Raw genomic sequence first — 15,126 nt, 5'->3', positions numbered from 1 at the left:
CAGACCCCTGCCACTTCCCACCCTTCTGTCAAGCAGCAAAAAAGCAGGGCACAGTTTAAAAAGCTCTTTTCAGACTCTAAGATTTGTCATGGTACAGTAAGTTGTGAGCTGGGCCAGCCAGCCCTTACATGAGTGGTAATGTGGAAAGAAAACTCTCAAACCATTTTTCCAAACCTTATTCAATTATTGTCTATAATTGGCTTCTCCATTACTACTGATAATTGGGTACTGATGCTTCATGAGCATTTTTATTGTTAGAAGCCTCATTGAAGACTACCGCCACTGATCAATCAATACAGCATTTATTCAGGGTGTTAAAACTTTCTTTCCAACTGCTGCCAATTTTGTTCTAATTTATTCCCTGTTAAGTAGTACAAAGGAAGTAAAGGAGGCATTACAATGATTTAGCCAATGCCATTGTTCTTTTCCCTGATGTTGGCAAAGTATGAAGGCAAGAGGAGAAGGGGACGACAGAGGACAAGATGGTTGGACAGTGTCATCAAAGTTGCCAACATGAATTTGTTGAGACAGTGGAAGACAGGAGGGACTGGCATGCTCTGGTCCATGGGGTCACAACGAGTTGGACATGGTTTAATGACTAAACAACAACAAAAACAACTATTCTTTTCTCCTTCCTCCAGTCTGATAAAAATATGTTGAAACCGAACACACAATTCTTTTTTAAACTAGATTGCTTCCATTTTAATAGGTTCTAGCGCTGTGATTTTCATTTTTTGCTTTTGCTTGCTGCAGTGGGTCAAAGGCCATAGCAGCAATCAGCCAGAACAGTGGTCAAGGTGACATTTCTTATTTCCAGCAGCCTAACAACTGCAGCTCATACTTCCAATTCATTTTTCCCCATCCATTTCTACCAACTGCACAGCATCCATTATATAAAATGACAGTCGCCCCAGAAACTGTACAAAAATATCTAGCATATTATGGTTAGAATCCTACTGGTGATTTACGTGTGCATCAATGAAGCCAGGTAAGTTGTGGTGGCAAATTGCCATCAATTAACAAGATGGCAGTCATATTTCTGTGTGTGTGCCTGTAATGTGATGGGTGTGTGACTAGAAATTCAACCAACACCTAGTTAATTAGTGGTAATTTGCTGTCATGACCTGCAAAATTTCACTTACACATGAAAAAAATTGCCAGTAAGAGTCTAGAGGCACATAAGTCTAGAGTCATGCACTAGAGGCACACAAATTTGTGCAGAACAAGTGAGGAAAGGTCTGTTGACAACAAACCTAGACAAGGTACCATGTTTTTCCGTGTATAAGATGCCACCCACTTTTCTAACCCAAAATTAAGACATCTAAGTGGGGCTTAGCAAATGTAGGATAAAAATGATCAAAGTGCTGCAGGATGGCTTTGATCCCTGCTTTCTCCCTTTGTGCTAAGCCCTGCATGGCTTAGCCAAAGGAGGGGAAAGGGATCAAAGCAATTCCACGACTGCACAATCATTTTGATCCCTTTCCCCTTATACAGCCACGGGATTGCTTTGATCCTTCCCCCCTCCTTTTGCTAAGCCCCATGGGACTTAGCAAGCAGGGGAGAAGGCAGGGATCAAAGCGATCCTGCAGCACTTTGATTGCTGCTTTCCTTTTGTTAAGGCTTAGCAAGTGGAGGGGAAAGCAGGGATCAAAGCCCTGCAGGATCACTTTGATTCCTGCTTTCCCCTCCACTTGTTTTTTCACCTCAGTTTACTTCTGTGTATAAGACGACCCTCAGTTTTTAGTCCAAAGATTTTAGACAACAGTATAGTCTTATATACAGAAAAATATGGTAAATCTCCCATTGTGTAGAATTTATTTATTGTTTATTTATTTATTTCCTCCAAAATATCCTGCTATGTTACCCCACTGTGACATGGGTGTCACCCTGAGTTCTTCAAATTGATGCCAGCAAAGAATAAGTGCCAGCAAGTTTTCTGAAGCCATAAAGGTGAGCTGTGTGTCTGTTGTCCAGTATGAGCCTTGCTAAGTATGGAGAGGCATATCACCAGAACATAAGTCACCAGCAGGCAACTGACCACAACAGCTATTCATAAAGGCATCAGTGGGGGGCTTATTTGCATCACAGATCTTCAAGATATTGGAAGTGTTTGTTTACCTGCTTATTGAATTTCAACCGTAATGGTTGAAACAATGATAAATGACCTACTTATTAAATGTATGTTTCAGGCACAAAAATAGAAGTTCTAATTCTTTAAACACAATAGATTTAAAACGTTGGCCAGAGTCCTGCAAAATTTACCAAAATGGTGAGAGATACTATAACTGATTAATTGGGTGCTGGACATAAGGACCATTGCCTCATTAACTAGCCACAGTAGCTTATACACGTATCCCTACACATGGTGAAAAGCATTAGGATTCTGGCCATAGTTTCAAGTAATCTAAAACAAAGTTTTAAATATACCAATAAGACAAAGGAAAATGCCAATGCAGTAAAAAGTACCTTCCTCAGCAACTGGTCCATTACCTGATTTTTTCCCCCTTGCCAAGAGAAGGGCATCTGAGCCCGATGTAGTCTGCTTTGTTAGAGAATTCTAGAGCCTGCAAGTGAATGCTGAGAAAGTTCCTGGGCATGTTCCCCCTTCTCCCAAGGTGCCTCTGAGGGCAGCAGGAATAAGAGAAGAGCCTCTTTCAAAGATCTCAAAGCTCAGGCAGGCTCCTATGGAAGAACGTGATTTTTCAGCTAGCCAAGTCACAGGATTTAAGTCACACAGAACTTTGTAGACCATAATCAGCACTTTGAATGGTGCCTGAAAACAGACTACTGGCTAGTAAAGCAGTCCTAACAAGGGAGTTACATACATCTGCATCGCTATACAGTCATCAATCATTTGTCCTACTGGGTAATATCTGGTATTATTTTGAAACTCATAACAGAGTGCTTCCAGCATCTCATTTGGAGCTAAACACCATCAAACATGCAAGGGGAAAGGCAAGGCTTGCTAGCTGTTGCTGTCACAATAAGCCATAACAATTCATCTTCTTACACTGTTCTTAAGGTCATGAAGCATTTGGGAAACCTGTCCAGTCACAGATCTTTCTCTCTCTCTCTGCTTTCTTTGTTTTCTCACAAGTAGTCTGATACATTCTGCAACCTGGTGCGTAGTATAGTAAGTTGCACCTAAAGTACGCTCACTGAATCTATTAAACCTATGGAAGAGTTGCCTCACCAAATCCCCACTGATTCAAAGCTTAGATAAGCAACAAGATTTTAGCCAACATCTCACATTTAGCTTTGGTCATTCTTTCACTGAAACTCAAGCCAACATACACGAACATAAACGCTCATGGCAGCATGTTGTTGCTACTGCTGTGTACCGTCAAGTCAAAACTGACTTATAGGGACCCTCACAGGGCTTTCAAAGTAAGTGAGATATTTAAGGAGAGGTTTTACCAGTTCCACTCCCCCAGTGAGTTTCCATGGCCAAGTGGGGATTTGAACCCTGGTCTCCAGAGTCCTAGTTCATCACTTTCTCCACTACATCACACTGGGTGCCTGCAATAACAGCACAAAAAAAAAAAGCCAAAAAGGCTAAGAGAAGCCCTATTCATGTGTCTGCTTGAAGACACAGGGATTAACCAAAAGCAAGGGGGCAGATTTGTGCCTGCAAAATCTCATGCAGGACATTCTTAGTTGCAGGAAGGCTTTCTAAGCAGGTCCCAACCAAGCATGATTGGAAACTAATTGAAGTTTTGAAGAGAACCCTGAACTTAAGAGAACTGGAAAGCATGGCTTGTGTGGAGCTTCTGCCCCCCTCTGGCTTTTGGTCCACATATGCTCAGGTGAATTCTTGAACAGCGATACTGTGATGAAGCAATCTACTGAGCTACAAGCTTTGATTTCTTATTGGATCTCCCTAGAGAAGACTCAATTTATATAAGCCACAGTGGTCCTATCAATCCCTTGTAGATACTTCCTAAGAACTGTAAACCAACCACCATGTGAGTTGTTTCTTTTTCATCCTTATATTGACATGGTTTGCACAAATATTGATTGATTGATTGACTGATTGACTGATTGCACTTATATTAAAACATTTCTGTTGACACCAAAGGAAAAAAATGTCATTTCACTCACAGGGTGAAATCTCAAAGGCTGATGCCCAATAAGGCTTTTCTTTTGTTTATTCACCCTGTCCCAGGGTATTTTACATGTCCAGACACTGTCTTCTTCCATCTGAAACTTCCATGCCTTCTACATGCTTTGTCTGTCTTTTTTCTTTATACAGGCAATCACTTAAAAGGGAAATGCAGACGATCTGCGCAATGTCTTTTGATGAGTGATGCTGGAATCCTCTATCTGGAACTGGGATGAGCAACCTTTGGCCCTCCACAGGTCCAGATGCTGGTAGTGGGCTTGCAACTCCTATGACCCCGTCACTACTAGCTAGTGCTGCCTATGGCTGGTGGAAGCTGCAGTCCAACATCTGTCGCATATTTCCTGAACCTGTGCTCTGGAAGCACCCAAACCTCAAATCCCATTGGCCAGTCACTTTATTACCAGATTCCAGTTAGGAAGAGGAGTCACACCAGCTCTGTAAGTGTAGCAGGATGCTCACCCTTGAATTTTTGGGTTCAGGAATCTCTTGCTCAGACCACAAATTGCTTCCACAAACTAGTGCATATTGGTGCAACCATCCTCGGCAGACCCTGATACCATGACGTTCCTGAGCACAGTTACAGCTTATAATAGCCCAGCCTACTCATGAGCACATACAGGAATGAATCAGTTTGTCTGATATTAATCTGTGGATTAAGCCTCCCACTCCACATTTAAAATAACGGCACTGTTTTCAGCCTCTGACTATTCAATTTAAGCATGCCACAGCCACTCATAATTGCTCCTTCAACAAAGCTGAGTATTATATTATTGGGTGCGTGGGGGATCCAAGATTGTAAGTTATTATCACTTTTTCTTTTGCTCTACATAAACTGAATTGCCTTTATTATTAATAATCAGATACAGTATGCACACTTTTCTCTCGACTAATGCACATAACAATGGATAAAGCAATAGGGTGGGGAGGAGGAGAAAGCATAATCTGTTTACTTCAACTGCACTCTTATATTGGGGAGAATCACTTTGTGTGACAAGAAGCAAGAACCTTTAGTTTGACAGGAACATCAACATTTATGGTAGCTGCAATGTATCATAGTGGAGAAACTCTACTTTCTCCTCCCAAACAATATCACTATCAGTGGACGTCGTAATTATTTCACACACAGAAAAAGGAACAAAGCCTGGGATACCTGTCAACACAACCCAAGACTATTCAAAGAGATTCATGGGATGTTGCCATGGTTACCCCCAGGCAACACCTTTGCTGTAGGTCTTTGACGTGAAAGTCCATGAAGTGCTGTGGGCACTGCTCCATTCTTCACAGAAAAGGGTGGACTCCTCACCCTGTTGCTCCCTGTACAGCCTCAAGCAGAGGAGGAAAAAGGGAGTCTTGCTGTGTCATCAAGACTAACACACTTATTACTGTCTGAAGGTTCATTCTTTCAACCTTCCCTGATATAGTGCCTTCCAGATGATGACAGACTATGAGTCTCACTTTCCCTGACACACAGCAATACTGGCTCGGGATGACGGGAGTTGTAGTTCAAAATACCTGGAAGGCACCATGCTGAGGGAAGGCTAGGCTAGACCTCAGCGTGACAGATGGATGAAGTCATCTGGGGTGCATGCCTGTGTTGGTGTGTCCATGTGCAATAACACTCACACCGCTCCCCCAAAAAAAGATGAAGGGAATCTCCAGACAAGATAATTTTAAAAACTTGAAGGTGTTCAGGTTTTCAATAAATAAATAAATCGAGGCCAAGCAATGCAAGAGAGAGTCACAGCTGCTTTCTATCACTGCTCAGAACATATATAAGTTTTTTTTATCCCAATCAAAAGTATATGACAATCAGAATGAGTGACTACCCAGCTACTAACAGGCATAGCAAGATCAGCAGGGTGAATACACTTTCTGTGGTAACCTAGCAATTCCCACAGTTTATTGGGACCAAATTCCCAGGCAAGTTTGCTAATGAACTCCCATCTGACAGCTTCAAGCTGGGTTTTCTCTTGAATATCTGTTGGTTTCAGGATAGTGACAGCAGTCTTCCACATTGACCTAGGAGAGAGAAACATTCCCCTGCAGAGTTCTTTGTGTGCTGCCTAATTTTAATGCTTAATCAGTGCCTAGAGAGAGACAGGACAAGGCAGGATTCCACCTCAGTTATTTTCAGTTAGATGTATAACTATCATGTTTCTTTATATGGTATTTCCGCATGCACTTGAGGGACTGCAGCCCACAAAACCTCAGTTCCAATAAAACCTGCTAGTCTTTGAGTTGCCACAAGACTCTTCAGTGAAAGACTGCTCCCCCACACTTTCTTTACTGATAGATATAATTGTATTTGACCTAATCATACCACTTTGAAAATATTCCACTTCCTTCTAAACCATTCCATTTATTAACAGTACTTAATTGTGACCACGATCTACTTCAGTTCTTGATGTCAAAGAAAACAAAAGTGGTGTGTAACCGCATGCGAATGTTGTTTTTAGGAAAGCCAATTTTAATAAACTTAGAACAATGATAAGTAAGGTTCCAAAACGATCGCAAAAACCTAATCATACAGCGATTTCCTCGTTAAGTGAGGCAATCTTTAAGTGAGACACCATTGGCGGCGCTTTAAGTGAGGCACCACAGCGTGGTGGCGCTGCGGGCTAAACCGCAGAAGCCTGTGCTGCAGGGTCAGAAGACCAAGCAGTCATAAGATCGAATCCACGCAACGGAGTGAGTGCCCGTCACTTGTCCCAGCTCCCGCCAACCTAGCGGTTCGAAAGCATGCAAATACAAGTAGATAAATAGGGACCACCTTGGTGTGAAGGTAAAGTGTTCCGTGTCTAAGTCGCACTGGCCATGTGACCACAGAAGATTGTCTTCAGACAAACGCTGACTCTATGGCTTGGAAACAGAGATGAGCACTGCCCCCTAGAGTCGAACACGACTGGACAAAAATTGTCAAGGGGAACCTTTACTTACCACTGTATATATATTTTTAATGATGAAGTTACTAGAACTGGCCACTAGAGGTAGCCAGAAACCATGCTATGTACAACATTCACTAGAGAAACAGATTTCCACAATATCATTACCAGAACTGGCCACTAGACGGCACCATGGCCCATCCTACATATAGCGTTCGCTATTAAAACAGTGTTCCACACTGTTTATCATTCACAAGGGGTGCTTGGTACAGATCCCTTGCAGATACAGAGGCCCTACTGTATCCTGATTTCAGCAAGACTTTTGACAAATATCCCATGGCATTCTGATTAGGAAGCTGACTAGACGTAGCTGGATAGAACAAGAATTAGGTGGATACATAGTTGGTTACAGAATCCTACTCAGAGTTTATCAATGGCTCCTTCCCACACAGGAAGGGGGTATCACCCGTTCTGGGGCCGAGGTTCTTCATCATTTTTATTAATTACTTGGATGAAGAGGTGCAGGGAAAGCTTTTCAGATTTACAGATGGCACAAAATTGGGTGGAATAGCTTATATCTTGGAGGGGGGGAAATTCAGAAAGACATTAATAGGTTCAAGCACTGGGTTGAAAACAACAGATGGAGTTTAACAGTGATGAGTGCAAAGTTCTACATCTAGGGGAAAACCCCCCAAATGCATGGTTACAAGATGGTTCAGTAAAACTATGAGCGAAAGGATTTTGAAACTGATGGAGATCACAAGGTGAATATGAGCTAACAGTACAAAGTGGCTGCTAAAAAGGCAAATGCCATTCTAGGATGCATTAACAGAAACAATAGTCTTCAAATCTCAAGAGATACTAGCCCCCCTCTATTCAGCAGTGGCTAGTCCTCATCTTGATTATTGAGTCCCGTTCTGGACACCACACTTTAAGAAGGATGCCAACAAACTGGAGCAAGTTCAGAGGAGGGCAAGAAGGATGATCAGGAGACTGGAAATGAAGCCCTATGAGGAAATGACTGGGTATGTTTAACCTTGAGAAGTCTGAGGAAAGAAATATAGAATTTTTCAAATACTTGAAAGATTGTTGTACAGAGGAGGGGGAAGATCTGCTCTCAATTATTTCAGAGTGCAGGAGACATAATAATGGGCTCAGTTAAAGAAAGGCAGATTCTGGTTCAATATCAGGAAAAACTTCCTAAACTATTAGAGCAGCACAACAATGGAATCAATTGCCTCAGGAGGTGGTAATACTGGAGGCATTCAAGAGGCCTCCATCTGTCAGATGTGCTTTGATTTAGATTCCTGCAATGAGCAGGGGGTTGGACTCCATGGCTTTTATAGGCCCAACTCCATTTTTCTATGATCCTATGAACTATAGAAAAATTAGAAACTACCGCATTTTTCGCTCTATAAGACACACTTTTTCCCCACAAAACAGGGTCTTATGGAGCAAAGAAAACAGATTATTTTTCCCTGTTTTCTTCTCCTAAAAAATTGGTGCGTTTTATGGAGAGGTGCGTCTTATGGAGCGAAAAATACGGTAAATGTAAGTATTTTGTAGAGATCTGCTCTATTCAAAACCAACCTTTTGTTGGCACAGGAAAAAAAGAAATAAAATAATGCCTGCATATCCCTCTCTCTCAGCTGAAACAATCAGCTCCATATTGCTGTGGCAGCTGTCTGCATTCAAGAGCAACAGGCATAACATAGGAACCCATTTTAGAATGGTTTACCAGCTCTGTTACCCACAAGTAACAGAGCTAGCCTCCACCTGCTTCAAAGCTCATCTTGTGTGTAGCATTTGAGTGATGCAAAAAAAAGGTGTTCCTGCCATCAAGTCGAAACTGACTTTTAGTTACCCTAATAGGGCTTTTGAGGTAAGTGATATATTTAAGGAGTTATTTTACTGGTTCCACCTCTTCCCCAGAGGATTTCACAGCTGAGCAGGGATTCAAACCCAGGTCTCCTGAACCCTAGTCGATCCCCTGATCCACTACACCCACTGGGTATGGCCCAAGACGGAAGTTGCCATTTTTATTTTCTTTCTTTCCAAAGGTGACCTCGAGGATCATGGCATCATTTATTTTTCTTATTTTATCCAGTATAAACAAGTATGGGTCTGTAATACTAGAGGATATTAGACTTTTAACACTACATGTGGCTGTGAGCAATAGAGGAACTGTTCCCAGTGTTCAGTGATGCTGGCCCTGTTGGCGAGACTTGCAGGCCTGGCAATTGGTCCATTTCTTATTTTTGAAAGTCTTTTGCTGCCCTCTGGTGTTTCTCTCTAGAAATGTGCTGAGGAATGATAACAAAAGAGGGAAAGCATACAGTTGGCGCATATGTGAAAAATGGACTTTCATTTCAATTCAGCGTACGGCACATTTCTGTATCTTTTCAACTCTTTTTGAAACGGCTACCTATGAGGTGATGGGGTACTTGCGCAGAGAAAGGTTCAATTGTTAAAGACACAGACACTTTCTCGTTGGATGTGGGGGACAGAAGGAGAAAGGAGGAACAGACAAAGCCAATGCTACCCTTTTGGACAACAGCTTCCAAAATATATGTGACCAACATGGCTGGGTTATTCTAGGAGCTGCAGTCTGAGGAAGTCACTTCTCCCTTTCCTGAGAGGAACCACTGCATAATTGTACAGTGTTGTGATACTACCTTGAAAGTGATTGTCACAGAATCATAGAACTGAAAGGTACCCAAAGGGCATCAAGGCTAATGCCCTGCCATAAAATGAAATCTGTCTTTAAAGCCTGTGTCTCATATGGCTGTTCAGTCTTCTTTTCTTCAGACTAAACATACCCAGCTCCCACAACCATTTTTCACAGGGCTTGGCTTCCAGACCTTTTAACATCCTGCTCACTCTTCTCTGAGCACCCTCCAGTTTGTCAATACCCTCCTTAGGGTGCCCAGAACTAAACATCATCTTCCAGTTGTGTGCTGATAAAACCCGTAAAATACTGAGGAGCTGTTGCTTACCTTGGTCTAGACTTCTGTTGATGCAACTAAGTACTACGTTGGCTTTTTTTGTTAACTCATGTTTAGCTCTCTACTAAGACGCCTGGATTCTTTTCACATATTCTATTGTGAAGAAAGCTGTTACTCATCTTACATTTGGGCACCTAGTTTTTCCTGCCTAAATGCAGAACTTTATAGTTGCCCTGCTGGAACTCGTTTTCTTTGCTTTGACCTAGTCATCCAACCTGTTTAGTTCATCTTAAATCCTGTGTCAGTCTAGAATCTAGAGTATTAGTTACTCCTACCAGTTTGATGTCATCTTCAAATTTAGTTAGTATCACCTCACACTCTCATGCGAGAATTCTTATACCATGATTTATTACTTTAACACACATAAGCACACACACACACACACACACCAGGGGGAGGGACATTCATATAAGCCATTTGTGCTCTCCAGAGGGTGAGAGAAACAGTTTTTCTATGTTTGAGGCCTCCACCTCTGGTCCCACGGAGAACATTTCTAATGTTCGACCACTAGAGGGTATGAAGGGTACTTTTCAGTTTAAGAACAAATATTTTGGGTGGTTGTATCACAGGAGTGGGTGTGAGCATGGGCTTCCAAGGTCCAGGAGCAGATGTGTGTTGCCTTCAGACCTCAGAGGGTTATGTGACAACCCTTGAAATAATACCTGTTTCATTACACAATAATTCTACAACCTCCGCTGTATAACAATTTTTAAAAATCTGTTTAATTTCAAATAGCTATTTCTCAAACAAACCATAGACAGTTTTTTCTATATGCCTGGCCAAATCAGGTTAGGCCACCAAGGAAAAAGAACTTCAGTCCATCCTCTCCCTCATCATAATTCACAGGCAGACCTGCTGGTCTACTCCACCTTCTTTGCCACCCAGCCCACGGGGACTGTGTCAGCCTTATGGAAGACAGTCAAGATATATGGTGATACATTTGCCATGGCCTCTTCCCTCATTCAAATATAGTATGACTTTGCTTTCTGCTCACCACGTTCCATTCCCCCTTCCAGATCCTAAAACTCCTGCCCCAGGCTGAAACATTCATCCTCAAAATATAAGCATTATGAAGTCAAGCTTTCTTTGGTCCAATAGAGGTGACAGAAGGCTTTTCCAAAAAGATAGTGAGTGGACGCAGGAAAGATTCTGGCTTGTGCTCTTTTCCTCTAGAAAATCAAATTTGGGCTTGAACTTCCAAATCTGGAAGTTCAGGCCCAAATCTGATACCCATCAATTCATTTCTATGTGCACCTGCACAGAACAGGCCTTGGGACTTAGTGCAGAAAAAGCAGTTTGGTCATGAAGGGGAACCAAAGGGCTGTCAGCCTAATCAGATGAACAGAATTAATTTGGTCCACGAATGGTCTGGGGACATCAGCCCTCATCTCTCTAAAGCCCCACTTCCTGGAGTGAGGGAGGGTCCTCTTACATGTTCTAGCTCTTTGTAGCTGAGAAGACAAATGTCATCTAGGGCAGTGGTCCTCAACCTTGGGTCTCCAGATGTTCTTGGACTACAACTCCCGGAAGCCTTCACCATCACCTCTGCTGGCCAGGATTTCTGGGAGTTGAAGTCCAAGAACATCTGGAGGCCCAAGGTTGGGGACCACTGATCTAGGGGACTCCCACTGTTATCTCTGATCAATAACAGAAAAATCACCACTATCATGTTACCACTATGCTCACCCTGTGAATTGGGAAGGCAAAGAGAGGTGTGTATATAGTGATACAGTGGTGCCCCGCTTCACAATGACCCCGTTAGACGACAAAATCGCTTGGGGGTTTTCTGCTTTACGTTGAATCGGTCCTTGCTTTGGGAACCAATTTTTTGCTTCACGATGATCAAAAACAGCTGATTGTTGGGTTTTCAAAATGGCCTCCTGCTGTTTTCCGGACATATTTCCAGAAGACAGCGATTGAAAATGGCTTCCCCTATGGAGGATCTTTGCTTTATGATGAGGTATTTCGCCCATTGGAACGCATTGACCGGTTTTCAATGCATTTCAATGGGTTTTTTTACTTTCGTTTGACAACGATATTGCTTAACAGCTATTTTAACAGAACAAATTATCGTCGTCAAGCGGGGCACCACTGTAACAGGGAGAAGGCAGACTTTAGAGCAGAGCTCTGCCTCCCGGTATCCTCTGGGACTGAGATTATTGCTTATCCATGACTTAGGTAATGATAACCAGGACGGAATGCAGAAATATGCTACCTTCTTATCCATGTGAGCTCAGAATCAATGCACTCTTATCTTTTGAAGCAAACCTCAAAAATTCAGGTTATATTATTCCACCCAGATACAATTTTGAATTATGGAAGTATTCACACCACAGCGCTCCAACTGTATGAATGAAATATCTGTATAAATTTGCTTCATCCTCTGGTACTTGTGGGCAATGTATCTACCACAAAATAGAATTAGAAGGATTTGATATAGATAAACAATATATCTTACCTCATGGTACCAGCCATAAGGAGACACAGGTTGTATATGTGAGAAAAAATGAAGAGAAAAAGAATGGTGCTGAAGAACATTGTCATCCAAGATCCATGATCCTCTCGGAACATTTTCAGTCGAAGTAACTGACCTGCAATGAAAGCATGATTAGCAAAGATTAGACATTCTCCTTTAACAGGTTCCTACTGCTCTTGTGGTGTAGTGGATAGAGTGATAGACTAAGACTCTGGAGAACAGGGTTCCAATCCCCACTTGGCCATGGAAGCTAACTGGGGGTGTGGAATGGGTAAAACTACTCCTTAACATTTCACATATCTTGGAAGCCCTAACAAGATCACTAGAAATTGGTTCCAGCTTGACAGCACAGAACACACACACACACACACACACACACACACACACAGCTCTTTATGATAAGGATAGAACACAAGTGGAGTACATAGTGGTGAATCACACTCCAGTAAACAGGCAAATCTGCAGTTCCTTATCCTAAGGAACTAGTCAACAGCTCCATTATAAATCAGTTGTTTACACCGTAACAGCCGGGTACTCATTCACATAGCTTGGGAAATGTAACTCACATCCTTGGCTTCTTTCACTATAGAATCTGTGTCGGACTCCCCCGCCACCACCAACCTCATATGCTGCCTCTAGCAGGTGTGACTTGGAGGGACCTTTCTGGGCTGTGGAGCCTGCTGATCCTTCCAGCACTAGCCAATCATTCCTTCCCTGCCTCTGATTCAAAGAGAGCTCTGCCCCCGTGCTTAGGTTTCCCCCTCTCTTTTGCCTGTTGGAAGTAGTCTCAGTCTGTTGAGGCCTCTTGCTTAAAGCAGTCATGTTTTGGCTTGCTGTTATCTGTTCACTGACAGCAAATGAAACTTTTTCTCTCTGCTTCAAATGTTTCTGAGTGAGTTACTGAGACTGTAAGTGCCAGTTGATGAGGAAACAAATGGTAGACCAAGTTCTGGGGAACTTGAAGCTAATTCTGCTCTGTGAATCCCTGCACTTCTGCTGCACAGCTAGAGGAATTCAACTAGAAATTCAAAACTCTGCAATGATCTGTCTAGATAACCATTCATTTTTAAATACACTGCTGCCATGCTGTAGCTCCCATGGAGTGGGACATATAAAACTATCGCTTAAGAGAGCAATTCCCTCAATATTCTATATTTTCTTGATGGTCTTCTTGGAATAGATAAAGAATATGTAGATAAAGGATAAGATTTAATTGCAATACAACACTTGTGCAACTCGTTGTCATGTAATTGGTTGTTCTTTTTCCAGGTTTCTACAAAGAAACCTTCCAGTTCTTCTTCCACAAGTTTTTGCTGTCACAGCAGCTATGAAAAGCAGAGGCCAGAAGGCACAGAAAGACTGGCTGACATGACAGTTGGGCTCCCAAACACAGCTGCCCCACATGCTACCTGCAAACACCTTCCTCCCTTCCTCCCTTTCACTGAAATCGCAAAGAACTACACTGGCGAGGCTTTCTGGAATGGCCTCATTCCAGCCTGGAGTTGGAATAACAAGGCCAAATCCAACAGCACCCCTCAGACAACTGGTAGGGAAATGCCTAAGAAGGATCGGGGCTCACTGTTCTAATTGTTTAGGCTTCAGGCCTCTGCAACCCTCTTGAACAAGACAACGGGATAGTAGTTTCTGGGTAACGGAAAGGCAAGAAGAGTTACCAGCTGAAGTCTCAGGGATTTGCTTTGTTTCCTCCATTCTCCACCCAGAGAGGCAAATTTCAGAGCAAGCAGTTCTGGATGAAGAAGAGGTGGTAGAGGAAAACTGGTATATTTGGAGGTTTGTCGGTGCAGTGGCTTTGAAACCTGGGCATCCATCTCTTCCTCCCTCCCAGATGACACTAAGGTCCACTGGCTCAGTGCAAATGTGTGGATGTATACTACATACCCAATATTTGTTTAGAAGGAAGTGTAGGAAATCTGTATTGTATACATTGCTCTTTCACATACAGTATGTACACATGCACACACACACACACACACACACACACACACAGAGAGAGAGAGAGAGAGAGAGAGAGATGCATTAGTTTGCAATTGTTGCACAACGACCCACTCACTGTGATACCACAAGGCCTTGCTCCCTGGTTTTGTGTTCTGGCCTTCAAATCTAGGGGAATGGAAAACTGCTGACCCGGCCACCCTAAATGCCACAATATTACTGAACATCATTTCTGAGACATGTAAGAAAATCACTTTTTATTGTGGCCTCTCAACCATTCAGAATAGTAATTATACCTGCCAGCAGAATTTTGCTTGGTGGTGTAATAACAGGGTAGTCATTAGTCTCCTAACTGGAGATTTACATCATATTTTTATTGCTAGAAGATGAAAAGGAACATTACTAAATTAGAGCAATAATGATATGCCCATCTTCAGGGGCAGAATATAAAGCTTATTTAACTTAGCCCTTTTGATTTCAGACACAGCAGTTGCAAAAGCACCCTTACATAATGTTATCATCCTGTGTAGGGTTTTTTTAATTTAAAAAAAAGCAGAGTGCAGACTTTCTTTAAACACTAAAAAGTTAACACTTTTTTGGCCCATGAGGAGGCAATACATAAATAAATTAATACTTTTCCCCCCTAAGGAGGCAATGCATAAATAAATTATGACCAAGTGCCAGGAG

General features: G+C 42.4%; 1 protein-coding gene and 1 long non-coding RNA gene across 6 annotated transcripts in view; one reads left to right on the top strand and one right to left on the bottom strand.

The window, feature by feature from the left end:
- The window catches only part of LOC144583315 (uncharacterized), a 71,383-nt gene extending 62,756 nt beyond the window's left edge, over positions 1-8,627 (top strand). Inside the window, exon 2 of the long non-coding RNA XR_013537037.1 lies at positions 8,525-8,627. This is a non-coding gene — a long non-coding RNA (uncharacterized LOC144583315). The remainder of the gene's footprint in view (positions 1-8,524) is intronic.
- Positions 1-15,126, bottom strand: part of TMEM117 (transmembrane protein 117) — a 277,135-nt gene that overhangs the window by 219,895 nt on the left and 42,114 nt on the right. For all 5 annotated transcript variants that reach the window (XR_013537034.1, XM_078376879.1, XM_020795539.3 and 2 more), the window contains one exon: positions 12,469-12,601. Coding sequence is in view for 4 of the 5 variants with exons in the window: in XM_078376879.1 (XP_078233005.1) it covers positions 12,469-12,601 (133 nt within the window). In the remaining variant the exon portion in view is untranslated. The remainder of the gene's footprint in view (positions 1-12,468; positions 12,602-15,126) is intronic.

Source organism: Pogona vitticeps, chromosome 5 (genome assembly GCF_051106095.1).
Source record: "Pogona vitticeps strain Pit_001003342236 chromosome 5, PviZW2.1, whole genome shotgun sequence".
Lineage (NCBI taxonomy): Eukaryota > Metazoa > Chordata > Lepidosauria > Squamata > Agamidae > Pogona > Pogona vitticeps.
This window is presented reverse-complemented; position numbering and strand designations above follow the sequence as displayed.